Source organism: Haliotis rufescens, unplaced genomic scaffold, assembly GCF_023055435.1.
Source record: "Haliotis rufescens isolate VD_foot unplaced genomic scaffold, xgHalRufe1.0.p SCAF_4, whole genome shotgun sequence".
Lineage (NCBI taxonomy): Eukaryota > Metazoa > Mollusca > Gastropoda > Lepetellida > Haliotidae > Haliotis > Haliotis rufescens.
This window is the reverse complement of record NW_025964112.1, coordinates 62,073,462-62,093,028: the sequence shown is the minus strand read 5'-3', so window position 1 is coordinate 62,093,028 and position 19,567 is coordinate 62,073,462. Positions and strand designations below refer to the sequence as shown.

The window sequence follows — 19,567 nt, the reverse complement described above, 5'->3', positions numbered from 1 at the left end:
TTCATTTTGCTCAAATTTAGGATTTTTTTAAAGTTCTCATTTTCTTAAATACAGGGGTATTTTAACATTGCATTATGAGATAGTATTATTGGATCTGTTATCAGTGAAGTACAAGTTATCTCTACAAATCCGTAAATTAGTTACATATAATATTAGGAAACTTTTCATTCTGATTTTGAAACTTTTAATGTCATTTGCTGCAGACTTGGGGCCTTTTAGGTCGAGGGTGTAATAAATCCCTGTACAATCAATGTGGAATAATTCTGTTACCTCTTTCTCTTTTCTCCCTGTCCTTGGTCTCCTGTGGCAGCACCTTGAAGTCGAGGAACCACGTCTCTACCCACGCCAGCACGAAGGAGATGATGAGCAAACAGTAGCTGAGGGGGTTCTTGCTGCTCTGGGTGGACCCAAACTGTTCAAAATACAACCAGTCAGCTTCCTTAATCCATTCCTATGTAATACATAGGAGTGAGTGAGTAGGGTTTTACAACGCTTTCAGCAGTATTCCAGCAATCTCGCGTGTTTCGGGAAACCAAAAATGTGCTTCACACACTGTACCAATGTGGGAAGTTGACCTGGGGTGGTATTCATAAACATTCTTAGAGTGCTAAAGAGGTCTTAAGTAAAGCATATTAAGTCTGAGAAAATTCTTAGAAATACCAAAAGTTACTCTTAAATCTAAGAATTTTCTTAAGTCATATTCATAAAAACTTTTAGCACTAAGAGTGAGGTGAGGTGAAATTGGGTTTAACGTCGCGTCCAAGATTATTGCACTTATATAGCGATGTGCATGTACGTGTATGTGTTTGTGTGGCTGCTTGTACTAGTCCGGACTGATGCCGATTTATAGTGCTAGCTCACTGAGATACCATGCCGCAGTTTAACATGAATACCCCACTCAGACACAGTATACTGACTCCAAGCCGACCAGTCCTTGTTTTAGCCCCTTAATGCCGAGCGCCAGACAGGGTAACAACAAGTACCATCTTTTAACGTCTTTTGGTGTGACGCGGCTGGGATCAAACCCCGGACCTTCCGCTCTCCGGGCGGACGCTCTACCACAAGACCACGGAGGCGGTCAGCACTAAGAGTACTCCTAAAGTTAAGAGTACTCAAGAGGACTTTTAATTACCTAAGGATTTTCCTAAGTATCCAATATGGTGGCAGCTGGTGTACCGCAGCCGCATCAGCTGAGAACTTTCAGGCCAAGGAAAAACATTTTCAGTGTGTATTCAGACACAGAATTTATCCAGCGGTTTCGTCTTGACAGTGCAGGTATATTATTTGTCACAAATTTAATCAGGGATAGGCTTACCTCCCCTACGTCTTCAGTGTAATGAGCCAACGTTTTAACCACGAGGCTATGCTACCACCCCTATATAACATGTGGTGTTCGAAATTAAAGGAGGATATGGTGTCCATGAGGTTTACTGTTTTAGTATTTAAATGTAAGGACCCCCTCTTTTAATATTATAGGGTTATGACAAGGACAACTTAACTTGCTTAGTTTTGAATACTGGCACACATACACAGACAGCCGCAGTAACATTGATATTGTGAAATGTCCACAACATAGATTCTTATTATAAAACCTGAAGTGTGAATACCAAGTTTTTAGTTTTGTTTGTTGTTTGGTTAACACCGTACTCAGCAATATTCCAGCTGTATGACCGTCGCCTGTAAATAACTGATACATACAGGTCATATCGAAATGTATTGAGATGTATTGAGATATATTTGAAGCTATTTCTGGGTTTTTTTCAGGCCAAATTGGCACCAAACCAGCACCAAACCTCCTATTTTTGCCTCTTGTTTGCAACAATGTCAAAGTCAGCATGGTCAGTGGCTGCCATTTTGGATACTGGGGAGATAATGTAAGAGAAAAATCACTTCTGCATTTTGTCAATCAATATCTTTATATTGTTTTTACCCATTATACCAGAACACAGAAAAAATATTGCAATATGTATCGTCTGAAAAGCATACACTGCAGAACTAGAATCGTAAGCTTGACAGAAAGCATTTTAATCCAGGGAATACCCCGGCCTTGTTTCTGCCTTCTTTCAAAGTATTCATGTTGTAATCAAGGCTGTGATAAACGCTGGCTTTTGATCCAAAAAAGCTGGCAATTGGCAGTTTGTAACTCATTCATAAGAAAAACACAAGCTTTTTCTTCAGTTTGACTCTAATAAATACATGTCTGAAGCCAGTTTATTCTGTGAAACACTTGGGTTGTCCACTTTGCTGTGTGGAGCTCTTTTGTTTTGGTTTGAGAATTTAATCGTGCATGAACTGTGTGATGTCACACTTGGATAATATTTCATGCATGATTTAAAAAACACCCAGATATCCTGTCCCTTAATGTAAGTCAGTTTTTGTGTAGGACAGATGGTAGTTTGCCACTTTGAAAACCATGTATGATGCTGACAAATCATTGATCATGTTTAGCTGATAGTAGTCGTGCATGACAAGGGACACAACTCTCCACAGTAAAATCACTGGGCCAACTGTGCCCACCTTCCATTGATTGAAAATACATGCAGTTGCCAGGCAGCAACTCAAAGAAGACGGAAAAGGTTTCGTACTTACATCAAATAAAAATATTTTTGCTACCAAAAAGGCACAGGACATAAAAGTTGTTACCTGAAAAGTGAAAATAGGGATTAGTTACATCTTTTGATTATTTTCCATAAACACTTCAAAATAAGAAAAGTGTTTGCATTATGTGCAAAAATGCATGTAAGGGATTTATCTATGATTCAAAAGTTTCCCTGCCAGGAAAATTGGGAGAAATTTGTTATTTTGTTCAAAATTGGGATTTTAAAAATTCTTATTGAGAGGCCTTATAACATTGTATTTTGAGATCACACTCAATGCAATAATAAAAAACAAAGCATTAAAACCTCTTCCACCATAGTGGCCTTGTTATTAATGCAACACAGGTTACCTCTACATGCTCTACACAGCCATGCATTTAATTATTAGTAATATATATTAACATGGATTGGGAATTCTTCAATTCCAATTTGGGACTTTTCTGACAAAATCAGCATCGGAGCAGGTCAGGATAAATACCTGGAAATGGACCTATCATTACATTTTCCTGAATATACAAAACTTGTAACATACCACCAAGTCTCCAGTTTACTTCTAGTAATAAGTAATTATATGCAGTTTTGTCTAATGTTGTCATTACCATTTTCTCAAAATCCCACACTTACTACAGTAGGACTTCAAACCAGGAAGTAACATATCTCAAGCCGACAGTTATATTAACTATCTGTCAGAAGTTGAAATGATATGGTAATCAAAGATTTACCGGATGCAAATATTGCATCCTATCAATGTAGTCCCATACTTCACGGAAACCCTTGTGGGGACATTGAATGGAATAGATCCCCAGCACTTTACTCTCTGTCATATTAGGCAACTAACTCGGATGGGGGGGTCAGGTAGGGTTGATATTACCGTACCTCTAAAGCATGACAAGTTGCTCATTATATCAACCAGTAGGTTTGTTTTGCCCTGACTATAGTTTACACGCCATCATGATTGATTGTTTGTTTGTTTGTTTTTAACACCACACTCAGCAATAGGTCAGCCATATAAAGGCTGTCTGTAAATAATCGAGTCTGGGCCAGATAATGCAGTGATTGACATCACGAGCATCAATCTACGCAATTGAGATACGATACAATGACACATCAAACGTGTCACCGAGACTGACCAGCCGATTCATTTGATTGCTTCTTACTACAAGCATAGGCGGGGGGGCCAATTCTAAGCAAGTCTAACCAAGAAACAGAGGCATGAGGAGGTGAACCCATGTCTTCAGTGTCACGACCAACGCATTAACCACAAGGCAATGTAATGAGAACCTATACAGAACTCTCTAGATGTTGTAATACACATAATTGATCACCTGCAAAATCGTCAAGATAACCCTACAGTACCACCAATACAATGTATACTACTCAAAAGAAGTTAAAGCACACATGATTTTTTCAAATGACTATAGTTAATCTGTCATGACAGCCTTCCAAGTGTGTGTGTTCCTTAATTTGTTTTGAGTAGTATACATTCTACCCCAAACTACATCTATAGCTACTTCACTGATACTCACAGCTACCATCCACCAGTGTTTTAAATTAAACAAAGCGTAGGCCAGTAGAAGGAATGTGAGGCGCACTGCTGACAACATCTGAAAAGTAATTTATAGATTATCGTTTCAATGTCTGTATATAACAATTTCCTTACATAAATATATGCATCTAACAGATGAATTGCGACACTCATTTTATTCAGAAAACAACAGATTCACTGAAAAACAGTGTCACATTCTAACTGTAATTCAAGTGCTCATCAAGTAAAGATTATGTCAACCATCTTTCCATTTCATCAACAAATGTATGAAGTCCTTACCCATAGGAGTAAGTGAGTGAGTTGGGTTTAACGCTGCTTTTAACAGTATTCCATATATATTGTGGCGTGTAAGCTAAATGTGGGAGGAAAGACCAAAGTGATGCAGGTCTTAGACGTTTAACACTTCGATGAAATCCACGAGCACGGGTATGGTGCTGACAAACCCAATCTCATTAAAATCAGATCTTAGTTCTCGCTACCGCTAAACAAAGATCTGAGGACATCCCATTACGGGTCACGTCACGGGTTTAATGAGATTGCCTTTGGAAGAGATAGGCACTAGGGTCGCTTTATGTCATCAGAAGAAATTATTAAATGTGAAATCAATACAAAAGGCCCCTTCTCTGGAAAAAATAATTTATTTATTGATAATTATCTCTCAAATAAGCTTTTCAGTAGTTTCTGAGAAAACTTGTCCCTTTTTCAGACACTATGCAGTAAGCACTTTGTAAAATAACATGGATCAAAGTTTGTAAGTGTATGCTCAAAATCTGAAAGCAAGAGAAGGGAAGTAACTCTGGAATTTTTCTTTTATGGGACAAAGTTTTGAACAGTCTTAATAATTATTTCATAGATAAGCATGCAAAGTTTCATTCACGTTATGTCAGTAGTTTCTGAGAAAACTTGTCCCCACTGCAGACACAATGCACCAAGCTGAAAAGCATGGAGCAAAGGCCATAAGGTTGTAATAAAATAATTTACGGCACCAATTCTCTAACTCAGTCTTGACAAGTATCCCTTAGATAAGTATACAAACTTTCATTCATGTAACCTCAGTAGTTTCTGAGAAAACTTGTCCCCATTTCACACTGTATGTGCTAAGTTGAAAAGCTTGGAGCAAGGACCACAACTTAAATGAATTAAAGACACAACTTTTCAAACTCCTTTAAGATCATGACCAGTAATTATAGTGTGTAAAATTTCATTTCTCTAACTTAAATATATTTTGAGAAAATTTGTCCCCTATGAGAAGCAGATGGATGGATGGACAGATGGAGGGGCGAACTCCGTTCCTATATCCCCGGCACCACTTCGAGGCAGGGGTTAAAAAGATAAATGTGATGGATGTCTTATTTCTCGTTAGCTTTTTTAATAATGGTCATGAACGCATGAACCAACTTACACACATGCACACACAGTACATAAAAGGGAATCCCTATGGACAACTCTGTACAATAAGTAGCCAATCAGACATCAGCATTAGATCATGTGGTGTGATGCAAGTAAATCATAAATCGAACTGGGAATTCCCTAAATAGGTCAACCGGGGTTATCCGTTACTGGTGTTTGTCTGACATTATTCATGAGTATTATTGTAAAATGTAAAGAACTTGGGTTACCCAACTCTACATCAACTATATGAAATGGTTGTTAGTAGTTGGTATAGAAAACTCACCACTGTATCAAACAGAGAAATTTTGAAGGAATATCCTCCAACTTGTTTCTGAAATGCCACCCAACCTTTATCACCTATGAGCTGAAAACAGAAATTAATATACGTGCAACACTTCAGTCAAGACAAGTTCAAGTTCCATTTATTTCAAGAACTTCAACACTCCTAGTACACTTCTTGTATTTCAGTGCCATTTAGCATATTATTGGTTCCGTTTATTGTCCACAAGGAGCTGTGAAGAAACTTTCACTCCATCGTCAGTCCAAGACCAGACTACCAAGACAATCGAGTCCATTAGCAACCTGGCATACAAAGCAGGGCTCGATTTAAGGAACTGGATTTAACTTGCACCAGGTGCATGTTGACATGAAACCGAGTTGCACCTGACAAAACCAGGTTGCACCCTGGCACCATAAATTTATCATTGTTGAAACATAGGCCGGTCTGCTGCCAGTGTCACACAAACTAATGACGTATTGCTGTAAAACGTTATAGGAACAAATGCACATAATCTTGAAGGGTTCACAGTTCGGTGACGTCAAGCCTAAGAGAGCATGACAAATAACACATTCCTTATTTAATGCAATAAGTGCCCAAGGCGCTCTCAAAATTAGAAATAGGGAGTGGTTATTAGAATATAATTTTGGTGGAAAAAAAACATAACTGAAAGATCTTTAAGTTCGTGGTTTGGCGAAAGCAGAAAACAACAGCTCTCAGTATTTTACCCTTTTAGATATATGTCTGTTACAAGTAATACTATGTGCATGCTTGCAGTATTAACCTACATATCTACGTATTTGTGATAACACAGCTGCACATTAACGATGAGTAAAACAGATCGTCAACACCATTGTGCCAAACAGGAAGTACCAGTAATCAGAAGATCAAGTTGAAAAATAAAACATAAACATCTGCTTTGTGTTTGTGATTTTCAAACATTACTTTATATCAGTTAACTGTATTTTTGTGTGATACTGTTGTCTTATTTAATGTATATTACCACTTCTTTTGTTTTAGCTATTCATTTATATAATTAACTTGAATATTTTTTGTCAAAACCTGTTTGTTTGTTATTATGTCGGCTGTGGCGCTGGTCAACAATCAATATATCCAGCTTGTGAATGAAAATATCACAACTACCTACCTGAGATTAATTTATGGACATTTTCCAAATTTCCTAAAAATGACATCCAGTTTTAATTAATTATTGATTTTAGAAATAAAATAACCTTGCATAACACCACTGCCACAGGCTAATCTGCATATCATGTGACCAAACTTTTCTCTCGTTTTAAACAAACTATGAAATCAGAATAGACTGATGCTTTACATATTGTTTTGCATAATAATATAAATATGTTACAAAAGCCGCGACTGTGAGTTGCACAACAATATATATTTATGTATCAAAGTGATCGTATCGTTACTTCTCCATACGGCTGACAGCATGTGATGTAAACAAATGAAAACTACGCAAATGGAAAAAGGTTTTCACTATTTGAGATTTTTTCTCATTGAAAGTTAACCATGACATATGTTTATCTTGATGTGTGGGCTTGTTAAAAATGAAACAGAAGAAAATAAGATAATTGATAAATATGAGTTGGTGCTGTCACGGCATGAGGTAAAGCGGGCTCTATGGAACGGGGTAAACGGAAGGTGTACATATCAGAGGGACACACAAATTCGCTGAAATTAACGTTATTGAATGAAATTTTGAATAAAAATAGATTACAAACATTAGTCCAGATATACAGTGAACACTTAAATAGTGTAACAAAAGGGTTAACTTTCATAATTCAACATGGATTTGTTGATATTCTATTTCTGATGACGGATCATGACATTTATATACGACAGCCTGATTGGATACTAAACAAAAGTCTGTGCGTTTTATAAATAAGAGATATATTTTTCTAGAATTCAATTACCCTTAATTAAGGGTGCGTATAACACACGAGTGCGCATTATTCATTAATGAAAAAGTGTTTTGTACATTGATCAATCAGAAGGGACGCTTATTGGGATTGTTCAATTGCCAATATATTACCAAATATCGCTGTGGGTGTTTACTATGTTATACAGTAACTCAGGGATTAGTGATATAGTATGGTAAATAAAGCTTAGAGGTATCATGTTCAAGGATCAATGTTGTGTGGTGCAGTTAGAGTTAGTCAGACACAAACTTGACATTTTTTACATGCATCTGGTGCATGTAGACATAAATTAAATATCAGGTTGCAATTTTCAATAAGATGCACTGGTGCATGTTTCATACAGCTAGATCGAGCCCTGCAATGGTCCCAATACATGGGAGTGTGTCCAGTGAGCACTGAATGTCTGTCAGCCTTGTGGACAGTGAACTCCTAGTTGTGATGGGACAGGGAGTTTTTATAAAGTGATAGGGACAGATCTTACGTTCATCCCCCTAGAAATGTTTTGTTTGTTTGTTTGTTTGTTGTTTAACGCCTCACTCAGCTATATTCCTGGTGGTGGTCAGTATATAATTGAGTCTGGACCAGACAATCCAGTGACTGACATCATGAGCATCGATCCATGCAACTGGGATACAATGACATGCAGGACCAAAGTCAGCGAGCCTGACCACCCGTTCGTCCCCTCTTACGACAACCGTAGTCACCTTTTACGGCATGGATGTTGCTGAAGACCTATTCTAACCTGGATCTTCACGGGTGCCCCCAGAAATGATCGTCCCAGTCTCTATCTACAGCCATCTTTCTATCCATCTACAGTTCAGTAAGAAAAGTTAACAATAGTCAATATGCAATGGAAATGTTTACTGAAAATGATAGCGCAATGCAGTCCCTCCCTCCCGCCCCAAGAATGACATTTCCCACCTGAGTATAGATGACCCAAAGGATGAAGGTGAGGATCAGATCAAAGGCCACGAACAGACAGAATGTGCGTCTGACGGCAGACATCTTCCCCCTGCTTTCATCCATCATTGAGCTGTTGCTGTATGTACCACTGATTTCTGGCCAGCCACTGAAACAGAAATATTTAGATATAACCCATGCTAAAGAATAGGGCTGGGACGATACACCGACTGTGCGATCTGATACGTATCACGATACCTTGGTCACGATCCAATATGTATCACAATAAGGTAAGAATTAATAGTTTTTACTTAGTGTGCGACTGTGATCAATACTTGTATTGAGCACCAAAACATCGCGATCAGCCGATGCATCAGTGTATCGTCCCACTACTAAGAATCATGGAACTGCCTCCACCAGAGCTCCAGATATGCTGCGTGTCTGCGTGATTTACGCATCAGAAATGCAGAAATACACAGTTAAATATAATCCAAGCGTATCAATACGCAACGAACATTACAGATACGCTACAAAAATAAAACTTGTACGTATCATCAAAATATTGTGAAGTAACCCTGCGTATTCGATTAGCAAATCAGCAACTTATTTTGAAATTATAAAGGGGCATTCCGTAAACCTTGCCAAACTCCACGATGACAGTTACATCATGATCATTTGCCATCACACTTTCTTGTGGAAGTATCGTGGTATTTTTGAGTCCTATAAAGCTCTCGAACCCACACGACACCAGTTTGCAGGGACTAGATGAATAGTGTTTTTAAATATTTAACTTAAATACCCACATGTGTAAAAACTAGTGGGTAACAGAAATTTGAATACGCAGGTAGAATTACTGATACCCAATGATTTTAAAATGCATGGGTAAAATACCCACAACACCAAAAGCTTATCTGGAGCTCTGCTTCCACACAAATTAAGGAGTCAAACATCCAAAAGCAAACACAGTGCACATCTATTGAAGAGGTCAGGGTCCAGGATGCAACAATCAAAGATGGCTCTCTCTACAGAGTGGCCTCATGTCTGTTGTCTGTTTGTTGTTTTACGCCGCACTCAGAAATATTCCAGCAACATGAGAGCGGGTTGTAAATAATAGTCTGGACCACACAATCCAGTGATTGACATCATGAGCACCGATCCACGCAATTGGGATACAATGACATGCATCAACCAAGTCAGCGAGCCTGACCACCCGATCACATTAGTCGCTTCTTACGACAAGCATTATATGTTGCCTTCCACGTCAAGCATGGGTTCCTGAAGATCTATTGTAACCCGGATATTCACGGGCCAGAGCGGCTTCCTATGCTTGCCTTCAGGTCAAATCAAAGTTTCCCCAATAATGATCCATGGTCTGCTCAGATTATGTGCCACTGGAAAGTGGAAACCAAAATGGCAAGCAATTAATCTGTGTCACTTCTGGCTTTTGACAGACTGTTGTACGGAAGGAACATAAATGTGAGTTTTGCCATTCGAAGACCACAGTGACTATTTCTTCCTGCCACAGATTCACATTCACATAGAAACAACATGCTGAACAACACACACTGACAGCAGTCTCAAAGCTGACCGATTCCAAAATCACATTTCACCTACAACAGCTGGATGCATAGATAGTTAACATGGTATACACAAACAAATATTTTAAAAACTGTAACTATGACAATTACAAATGAGTCATAACCAGCATCACCAATTTGTTCTTAATGTCCCAACATGTTTGGCTTTTCATTTTGACAAGACAATGTCATGAAAAGTACATCACAGAGTTTGAATAATCAATAACCGTGGTATCATGTTATACATATTGCACAGTCCCACCCATCAGACTGCAGCACTGAATGGGTACCACTAATGTAAGTACGGACAAATGAAACACGGTACACTTGTCACAACTAGAGCTTCATATTACAATCAATATACACAATTAAGAATGACAGAAATTGACAATTTCGCCTATTGATCTCAACAATAATTATTCCTATTGTAAATTTCATTTCTGAACAACTCACATATGCTACTCAAATCAAGTGTCATCAGCAGATGACAAATCACCCTGGCCCCTACAAATTCGAAAGAACAAATCATCTGACTGTTTCATTAAGTCCAACTTGATGAGAGAATGTCTATCTAATCTGTGTCCGTATACAAGAGAAGTTATTGAGCTATCAAAACAATACCGTGGAATTGGGATTTGGAGCGTTGTATTTCTATATGAACACACTTCTATGAACAGAGTCTAAGTCAAATTTGTTGGCATGGAAATGGAAAACCTTTAAATTCTAAACACCCCTAAATAGCCAAAGGCACCAATCGACAACCTGGTCTTTGTGTGTGCACAGTTTCAAGAAAGATTACCTATTATTTTTTAGTGATATGGTCCGGACATGGTTCTATCTTCTTGCCGATTTAGAGATTTTGTCTGAGATGATGGCTTTGCTATATGATACTGCGATGTTGTTGTGCTGAATGTAAATAATAATGTAACTGTAGTTATGGAAGATAATCCAGTAATTAAACACTTACAGAACAGTCCTTATCTTTAAAGGGGAAGTGTACACGCAAAAATCACTTTCTTTCTTTTACTAAACAAAACGCAATTTTAGAATTAGTTAGTATCTGTGTTTGAAAATATACACTCATTTTTTTCACAGTGAAAGTAGGAAGCTCACAATAGTGTGAAAATGACATGCTGTTATGAGGCCTTCGTTTTTCGAGCTAAACAGGCCTGAGTTATCCCCCTTAGATTATGACGTAATTGGTGCCAATTCAACTGGGTCCCTGTCTATTCTGAACGCAAAAGATATCAAGTACAAGTTTTCGGTAAAACAACATGGCCTACGACACACTCCGGCGCAGTGATGACTCAGCATAACACTATGCTGGCTGGCATCTGAGACGCTAGAATCACACACATGTACCTACACCACGTGAAGCGGCTCTAACAAAGCATGATGACGTCATAATGTTTATAAATTGGCACTAATGACGTCATATTGCAAGGGGCATAAGCCATGGTGTTTTTGTTATGGAAATAGAACACTTGGTAAATGTGAAAAATATAAATCGTTTTAATGCAAAACATATGTTAATTAATTGTGATATTTTTTATATTTTTGTCTATGACACTTCTAGGTTAACACTTTTATTGTGGAAAAAGTACAAGAAAATTAGGTTCATTTCCGTGTGAACTTGCCCTTTAATGCCAATTATACAATGTAGGCTATTTCTCATGTCACTATCAATACATTGCTATTTGTATATGTATCATGTTTGGGAGAGGCATTCAGATAAGCAAAAATTGCTTGTTTGCCAATCCCTCCACTTTATGGAAATAAATATGTTTATATCATATGGTCCGGACAAATTAATACATGTACCAAGTTTGGATGAAAAATGTTGAATAGTTTTTCAATTCTCCGCAGGAAACGACACCTACCTCCCATCAAATTCCTAACTAGCACAAGGCACCACTTCTGCCCTTGGCTAATACGTGTACCAGGTTTGGATGAACATTGTTTCACGGTTTCAAGTTGTGCTCCAGAAAGGAAATCCACCACCCCCTTTTGAGATTAAGTCAAAATTATTTCCATGGAAACCGTGAAAAATAAAAATGAAAAAAAGGGACTGGAACTGAAATCCTGTTCAAATAGCAAACCAAAACAAGTTTAACTTGAGACAACTAAAGTTACAACTTTGATAATAGAACAAACTGATTAACCATAAAATTACCAAGTGTTAATGGGTGAAAACGATCATACTTAGACAAAAAGGAAACTGCTACTTTCCTTATTCCCAGAATCATGATAGTTACAAACGCACGACTGACCTATTTTACGAGTCATAGAGAAATTATAGTATGCACAGTGGAAATCTCTTGGTTGATTCAAAGCCTGGTACAATACTTCCTGATACATACCCTGTTCTATCAGCTTAACCACTTGTGTCACTGGTGATTCGGCTTGTTCACACTAACAGTACAAACTTGTGAACATGGATCAGGATGAACAATTACTGACTCTCAAAATTGTACAAGTATATCGCTTCAGTAACTGGCAATGAATCATTTCAATTATAACAAGAGGACATAGTCATCAATATCCTCCACAATGGTAAATACAAGCCGTGAATACATATATATGAAACTTGTTGCCATGGACACTTGAAATACATTTGTTGCAAAATCACAAACTACCAAAAGGCACCAGTTCACCACTTGACCTATCTATGTGCCAAGTTTGATGAGGAAATATAGTACAGTTTTCAAGATCTGCTCCAGAAATGACCACTATCGCCATTTCCTGCACAAGTTAAAGTTGTTGCCATGGAAACTTGAAAAATATTTTTTACAAAAATCCCAAACTATCAAAAGGCACCAGCACACCGCTAGACCTATCTCTGTACCAAGTTTGCAGCAGAAATATTGTACGGTCTTCAAGATCTGCTTTGGAAACAAGCTCTACTGCCATTTTCAGCCTAAGTCAAAGTTGTTGCCATGGAAACTCTAAAAAAATATTTTTTTAAAAATCTGAAACTATCAACATGATCAAAAGGCACCAGTTCACCACTGGACCTATCTATGTGCCAAGTTTGATGAGGAAATATAGTACAGTTTTCAAGATCTGCTCCAGAAATGACCACTATCGCCATTTCCAGCAGAAAGTTAAAGTTGCCATGGAAACTTGAAAAATATCTTTTTACAAAAATCCCTTACTATCAAAAGGCACCAGCACACCACTAGACCTATCTCTGTACCAAGTTTGCAGCAGAAATATTGTACGGTCTTCAAGATCTGCTTTGGAAACAAGCCGCCATTTTCAGCCTAAGTCAAAGTTGTTGCCATGGAAACTATAAAAAATTATTTTTAAAAAATCAATCAGAAACTATCAAAAGGCACCAGTTCACCACTGGACCTATCACGTTTGGAAAAGAAATATTGTATGTTTTTCAAGATCTGCTCCAGAAACGACATCTTGCACGAACGGCTGGACGGATGGAGACAATTTTAATACGCCCTGTAAAGGTTCATATAGGGTTAGTAGTTGTGTTCTCTGATTGGTCAATCTCACTTTGAGGCATAATAAAATGCATAATGGGGGATAAAAAGAAAGTGTAATGGAAAATCTCACTTTATATCATGTTTATTACATGTATAAAATAAATCTGGATTTTAAAATATCTAAAAGTTTGATATGATCCGAGTTTTCTTATATCTTTACATTCATCCAGAATATGTGTGACTACATACACTGGGCAGATTGCTACTGGAAAGAGGGGAGGAGGTTGAAGACGTTTCGCCTGCTTCACCATGTTAATGTACTCTGTTGGGTTTCTGGTTAGATTAGGTTCCCAGTAAACTATGCTTGTCGCACAAGGTGACTGCTTGGATCAGGTGGTAGGACACAAACAGACACTCAAACAACAGCCATGATGCTGTGATAGGTTTGTGCAAGTAAGCCTAGATATCTACCATGACAAGACACCACAAACACAACACCCTATTTGCTTTTATAAATCCCAAGGATGATCAGAAACTTGACAAAGGGGGGACTTATTAAAACCATACACATCAAGTTAAATTTGTTTTAAATAAGTTCAAAAGATTATGAAAACAAACCATGTTCAATAACAGTTATTTGGCAGGTATCTACCCATTCTGCACTACTGTCTCCTGTAAAAACTATGCAACATACACAAGGAAATACGGACTGTCATGTCAATTTTTGGTCTTGGTAGGGACATACAGACTGGTCTAGAAGTTCGTCAGGTGTGCTTATTGGAACTGGGTGCTGATTACATCAAATACGGTAAATGTGTGCAGTAAGCAGGTAAACATGGTAAGCATGGTAAGCAAGGTAAGCATGGTAATCAGGTAGGCATGGTAGGCAGGTAAGCAGGTAGGCATGGTAAGCAGGTAGGCATGGTAAGCATGGTAGGCAGGTAAGCATGGTAAGCAGGTAGGCATGGTAAGCATGGTAAGGGTGTTGTGATGGGAACACTATTTCAGCTACAGGACATCACCTTGACAGCTTAATGTGGGGAAAACCCCAAATTAGCTCAGGACACTTTCAAATGCTATGAATGACTTGTATGCACAGGAAAGATTTTGAACTTATTTCCCTGTTTTCAGGATAACAATTTCAGATGTACTGTCTGTTGTAACAATGCACTACACCTCATTAAAGTTGTTCTCACAAGGAAGTCTAAGGTTCACCTTGCAGTGTGTAAACAGAATGTGCACTTGGTTCATGTCATACTTTATTGTCCCTTGTCAATGCTTGTAATGGATACCTGAAAAGTGTGTCAATATAAACCCTGGTTGCTAGTTATCTGCAGGGCTCCACATAATCTTGAGAGCCACTGAGTATTTACTTACCTGGTATGTTAGTGGTGTATTTGGTGGTCTTCTTTGGGTATTCAATATAGTATTATTCCCTAGCCTTGGGTCCAGTCTATTGGGTATTTTTTAACCAGTGAGAAGCCATTTTAAAATATTTCTTCTTTAAAAGCTGTTTCAGATAACTGTTTGATTGGCATTCAAGAAGTTGGCAAATAAGTAAGAAAAAGTACAAGTTGATGGATGACAACTTCTGGTTTATTGCAATCCAATCAGCTTGTCACAACTGTATAATCACGTTAACCCTTAGTCTTAATGTATACCTGGCTTCACCACCCGTGTGCTTATTTACCTGTGTGCTTTTACTGTACATTTGGCTTCATCCAATTATCTGCTTGTTATCTATTACCGTCGTTGTCAATGTTAATCTCTGCTTATGACTTGTCACACATATATCCCTCCCATCACTTGGTTGTTGTCACACCAGCTTGATAATGGTGTGAGAATCGACATCGAAATGTTGCTATAGGCAATGAACCAGAAGTTGTTATCCATAAAGTTGAATTTTTTTCTTACTTTTCAGATAACTTATTATTTTCTTCTATTCATGTGCTCATTGTGCTGCTCTGAGCGGTCACCTGTCGCATGTGCTCACGACAGCGAAGCTTCAGTCAACTTCAGTGTACAACGGGAGTCAGTAACACTATAAAAAGAGACATAGCCTTTGTGGATTACTCACCGAAGTTTATGAACAGGCAACGCCTGCATTAAATGAATAAAGAGGTGTGGAAATATTTGGGAGCACAAGCTGGGAAAGATTACATTGGGTATCAAGACAGTGTTGTCATACTTATGGTTATTTTTAGTTTTCATGCATATTTTCATGAAAACAACTCCAAGTTGATTGGGTCATGGTGACTTATTTTGTGTCTTTCATCTGAGGCTCTGCATTGGAACATACAAGGTCACCATTAACATAATCTGAAATTCCTGTGACTTCTCAGCTCACTCATCATGGGGGCTATGAAAAGTGTTATCATGATGAAAGTGTTGCATCAGTGTTGCGTCAGTCTAGATGGCTAGATGGCTAGATGGCTAGACTGGTGATTGTGACATCCTCCATACCTGAACTGTAGTACTCAGGTACTTGGGTACTCAGGTACTCGGGTACTCGGGTACTCAGGTACTTTGGTACTCAGGTACTTTGATACTCAGGTACTCGGGTACTCAGGTACTTTGGTACTCAGGTACTTGGGTACTCAGGTACTTGGGTACTCAGGTACTCGGGTTGGGTGGGTCCTGAGCAGGACCTGGATACCCACTTGGCTACACGGACCTGTGATCAGTCACGTTTTCTTTTGCTTAATGACAATAAGAAAAAAACTCCATGGTTACATTACAAGTTGCTAATGTTCGCATTTCTTTCCGACTTTTACATGTGTCCTTAAAGATGAAGCTTCGGTCAACTTCAGTGTTTGCATGATCAGATCGTTTATACATGTATTGAAATAGCTTTTGCAAAAGGGCTCTGGTTAAACAATTCCCAAAACACAAGCAAATTAACATGACCATTTCCTTGTAAAAGCAGTCTTACATTACAATGGTGATTACAAACAAGATTATCTTTAATGTACATCAATGTATATAACAGACAAAAAAGGATAAATTAACACTTGTGTTTTCGCAACACGTGATATGCAATGGGTGAATCAATCTTCATTGATAACTCTACACCATGTATACTCAACAACAAAAGTTCCTGTGACACCAATATTTTAGTGTATTTTTCAAACAAGTAAAGTTTGGTTTTCAATATTGTAGTACATGTATGGAATCAAGTCACAAAAACGCAACAGCTACAGAAAAGCATGCATTCCATGCAAAAGTTGATTTTTATGCAAGCCCATGAATTTCACTACCCAAGAATGGGTATAAAAACATGTGCATTTACGGGATTCCATATGCATTGTTTAGCATCGTGCTGATAATAACCACTCAGAAAAACAAAAGAATTACGCAATTATTCAACAATACGAAATGCCACGCCTGTCCCAAAATGAGCGTCTGCGAGCCATCGGTATGCTTGAAGCAGGATCGAGTCAACGTGATGTTGCAAGACAATTTAACGCCCACAGAAACACCATTGGGTGTTTATGGCAACGTTGGCAATGGAAGAATGCAGTCAGAGACCATCCTCGGAGTGGCAGGCCACATGTAACCAATAATTGACAAGACTACTGGATTTGAACAACACACCTACAAAATCGATTCCAGCCAGCAACAGTGACGACCGCAAGAAGCATCCCTGGCCTTCGACGAATATCTTCACAAACCGTACGTCGTCGCCTCAGATGTGCAGGGATTGTCGCCAGAAGACCTGCCAGAGGTCCCATTTGGACAGGAAACCACCGTCAAGCACGTCTACACTGGACAGCCATGCAGTGGGGACAAGTTCTATTCACTGACGAGTCTCGTTTTCACCTCAGCCACAGCGATGGACGGATTCGAGTGTACCGACGTTGAGGTGAACGTTACATCAGGGTATGAAACTCCCAAAATTTTCAGCCAGACCACAGGACTGGCAAGCTGAAATACTTGCCAGCCCTGACCAAAACCTGCCTGCCCACTATAATCATATGTTTCTCAGGATAATTTAATTAAAACTTTAAATCGAATTCATTGAACATGAAGTAATGCAAGAAAAGAAATAGCAAACACTTTTTAGGTCAGATTTGTATTTAATATCCTAGAATACATCATGTAAATAATGCTTATCATCGGGAAATATTTAGAATATTTTTACATATAAAATATAACCTGACCGTCGGGCAGGGGGATTTGAAAATCTGGCAGCCCGAGTTGAAATCAACCCGTCTCGGACGGTCGGGCAGGCAGGTATTTCGAACACTGGTTACATCAATCATTGTGTCATGGAAGAAGATCGGTTCAGGGGCGGCAGTGTTATGGTATGGGGTGGGATTACAGCAAGACAGAGGACCAGTTTGATAGAGGGAAATCTCAATGGATAACACTACCGAGATCATCGGCCCTGTTGTTCTAACGTTTTTGCGTCCTCATGGCCCAGGCATTACCTTACAACATGTCAACGCCCGGCCTCATATTGCTCGACTTGTTGAGGATTCTCTTCAACAAAACAATGTGGATGTCATCCCCTAACCGGCCCGCTACCCTGATCTCTCACCGATTGAACACATGTGGGATTAGATGGATCAGCGCCAGGAACTTCGAAACATGCTCCAGCAGATACCCTACAGGACATCCCATGAGACAAAGATGTGTGGACACACACTATTGATTTGTAAATTGACATTTTGGCATGTTCATGTTTTTTATGAAATCACGCATTTTCTGAAGTCAGTATGGCAAATTAAACTATTTGAACACTTACAGGAGTCTTTTATCTGTTGCAAACCGAAATTGTTTCAGATTTGGTAAAAAACATAACTTTGCATTAAATCTTATTCAATGTCACAGGAACTTTTGTTGTTCAGTATATTATCCTATCCTCTTTCTTTACCCAGTCCCCGGTCTACAACGTTCAGCAGACGCCAAACTGGTGGGAATAGCAGGTATACAAAGTCAGGTTTAGGAGCTAGATGATTGGCTTCTTTGACTAATGTGTATTTGCATATTTTTACTGCCAAATGATGTACAGTAGAACACGGATATAACGAACTACAAGGGACCAGAGAAATCAGTTTGTTATATCCGTTGTTCGTTATACATGTTTTCGCCGAAACGTCCTCCATCTTGGATAAGACAAAACACTATACACGTAATTGCAGTGTTACACGTGAAATCTTCACTGCAAGTTCGTCAGCTTTGGTCTGCAGTAACGGACCACTAAGCGGAATGTTTTCGCTTCTCACGGCTTAAAACCATTTGAAGAAGGCGTCCTCTACGTCTTGGTGATTAGCAGCTCGTAACCTCCAAAGTCATGCGAATTGCTTGATTCAAGAATGGATTCTCTCTTCTTCATAATGGCACTTAATGTTGATTTTGGAATGTCAAATTCCATTGCAATGTCTTTCTTGGTTTTTATGCCAGCATCAACAGCATTAATAATTCTCAATTTTGTGTCTAAACTGATGGCTTTCCTCTTACTATTGCCCGCCATGATAGCATATTCAAGTCAGCTGACACTTGGACACAATCTCGTAAAATTTATTTGTTTAATGTTTGTTTTAGAGACAAGATTACATGTACAGGTAAGATTAACACAATGCAAATTTAACAAGGTTGATCCGTCACCGCTGATTGTATTGATTCGCCGCTGATTGCGTACAGCCAATTGTCAGTGACACTTGACAGTGGGTGAGATTTCTCAGTGAAGAATGTTGTAATGAAGCACTTCCTTACACAGACTGGTTACCATGGTTACTGGTGGATATTGTGTTGTGTCATGTCCCTCATGTGCACAATTTAAGCTGACAGCCATACTGGATTTCCAATTAATAATTTATTTTCACATGGCAGGATTTCTTTCCATTTCAACATGATCAAATAGTGCTCAAATAAAATAGGGTCAATGTGTCAGTC

At 38.6% G+C, this 19,567-nt stretch overlaps 1 protein-coding gene across 3 annotated transcripts in view; it reads right to left on the bottom strand.

The window, feature by feature from the left end:
• LOC124116786 (stAR-related lipid transfer protein 3-like) overlaps positions 1 to 19,567 on the bottom strand; it is a 64,376-nt gene that overhangs the window by 37,805 nt on the left and 7,004 nt on the right. For all 3 annotated transcript variants that reach the window (XM_048381915.1, XM_048381916.1, XM_048381917.1), the window contains exons 3-7: positions 8,674 to 8,821; positions 5,819 to 5,899; positions 4,124 to 4,201; positions 2,590 to 2,643; positions 271 to 412 (exon numbers count right to left, since the gene is read on the bottom strand). In XM_048381915.1, coding sequence (XP_048237872.1) covers positions 271 to 412; positions 2,590 to 2,643; positions 4,124 to 4,201; positions 5,819 to 5,899; positions 8,674 to 8,821 — 503 coding nt within the window. The remainder of the gene's footprint in view (positions 1 to 270; positions 413 to 2,589; positions 2,644 to 4,123; positions 4,202 to 5,818; positions 5,900 to 8,673; positions 8,822 to 19,567) is intronic.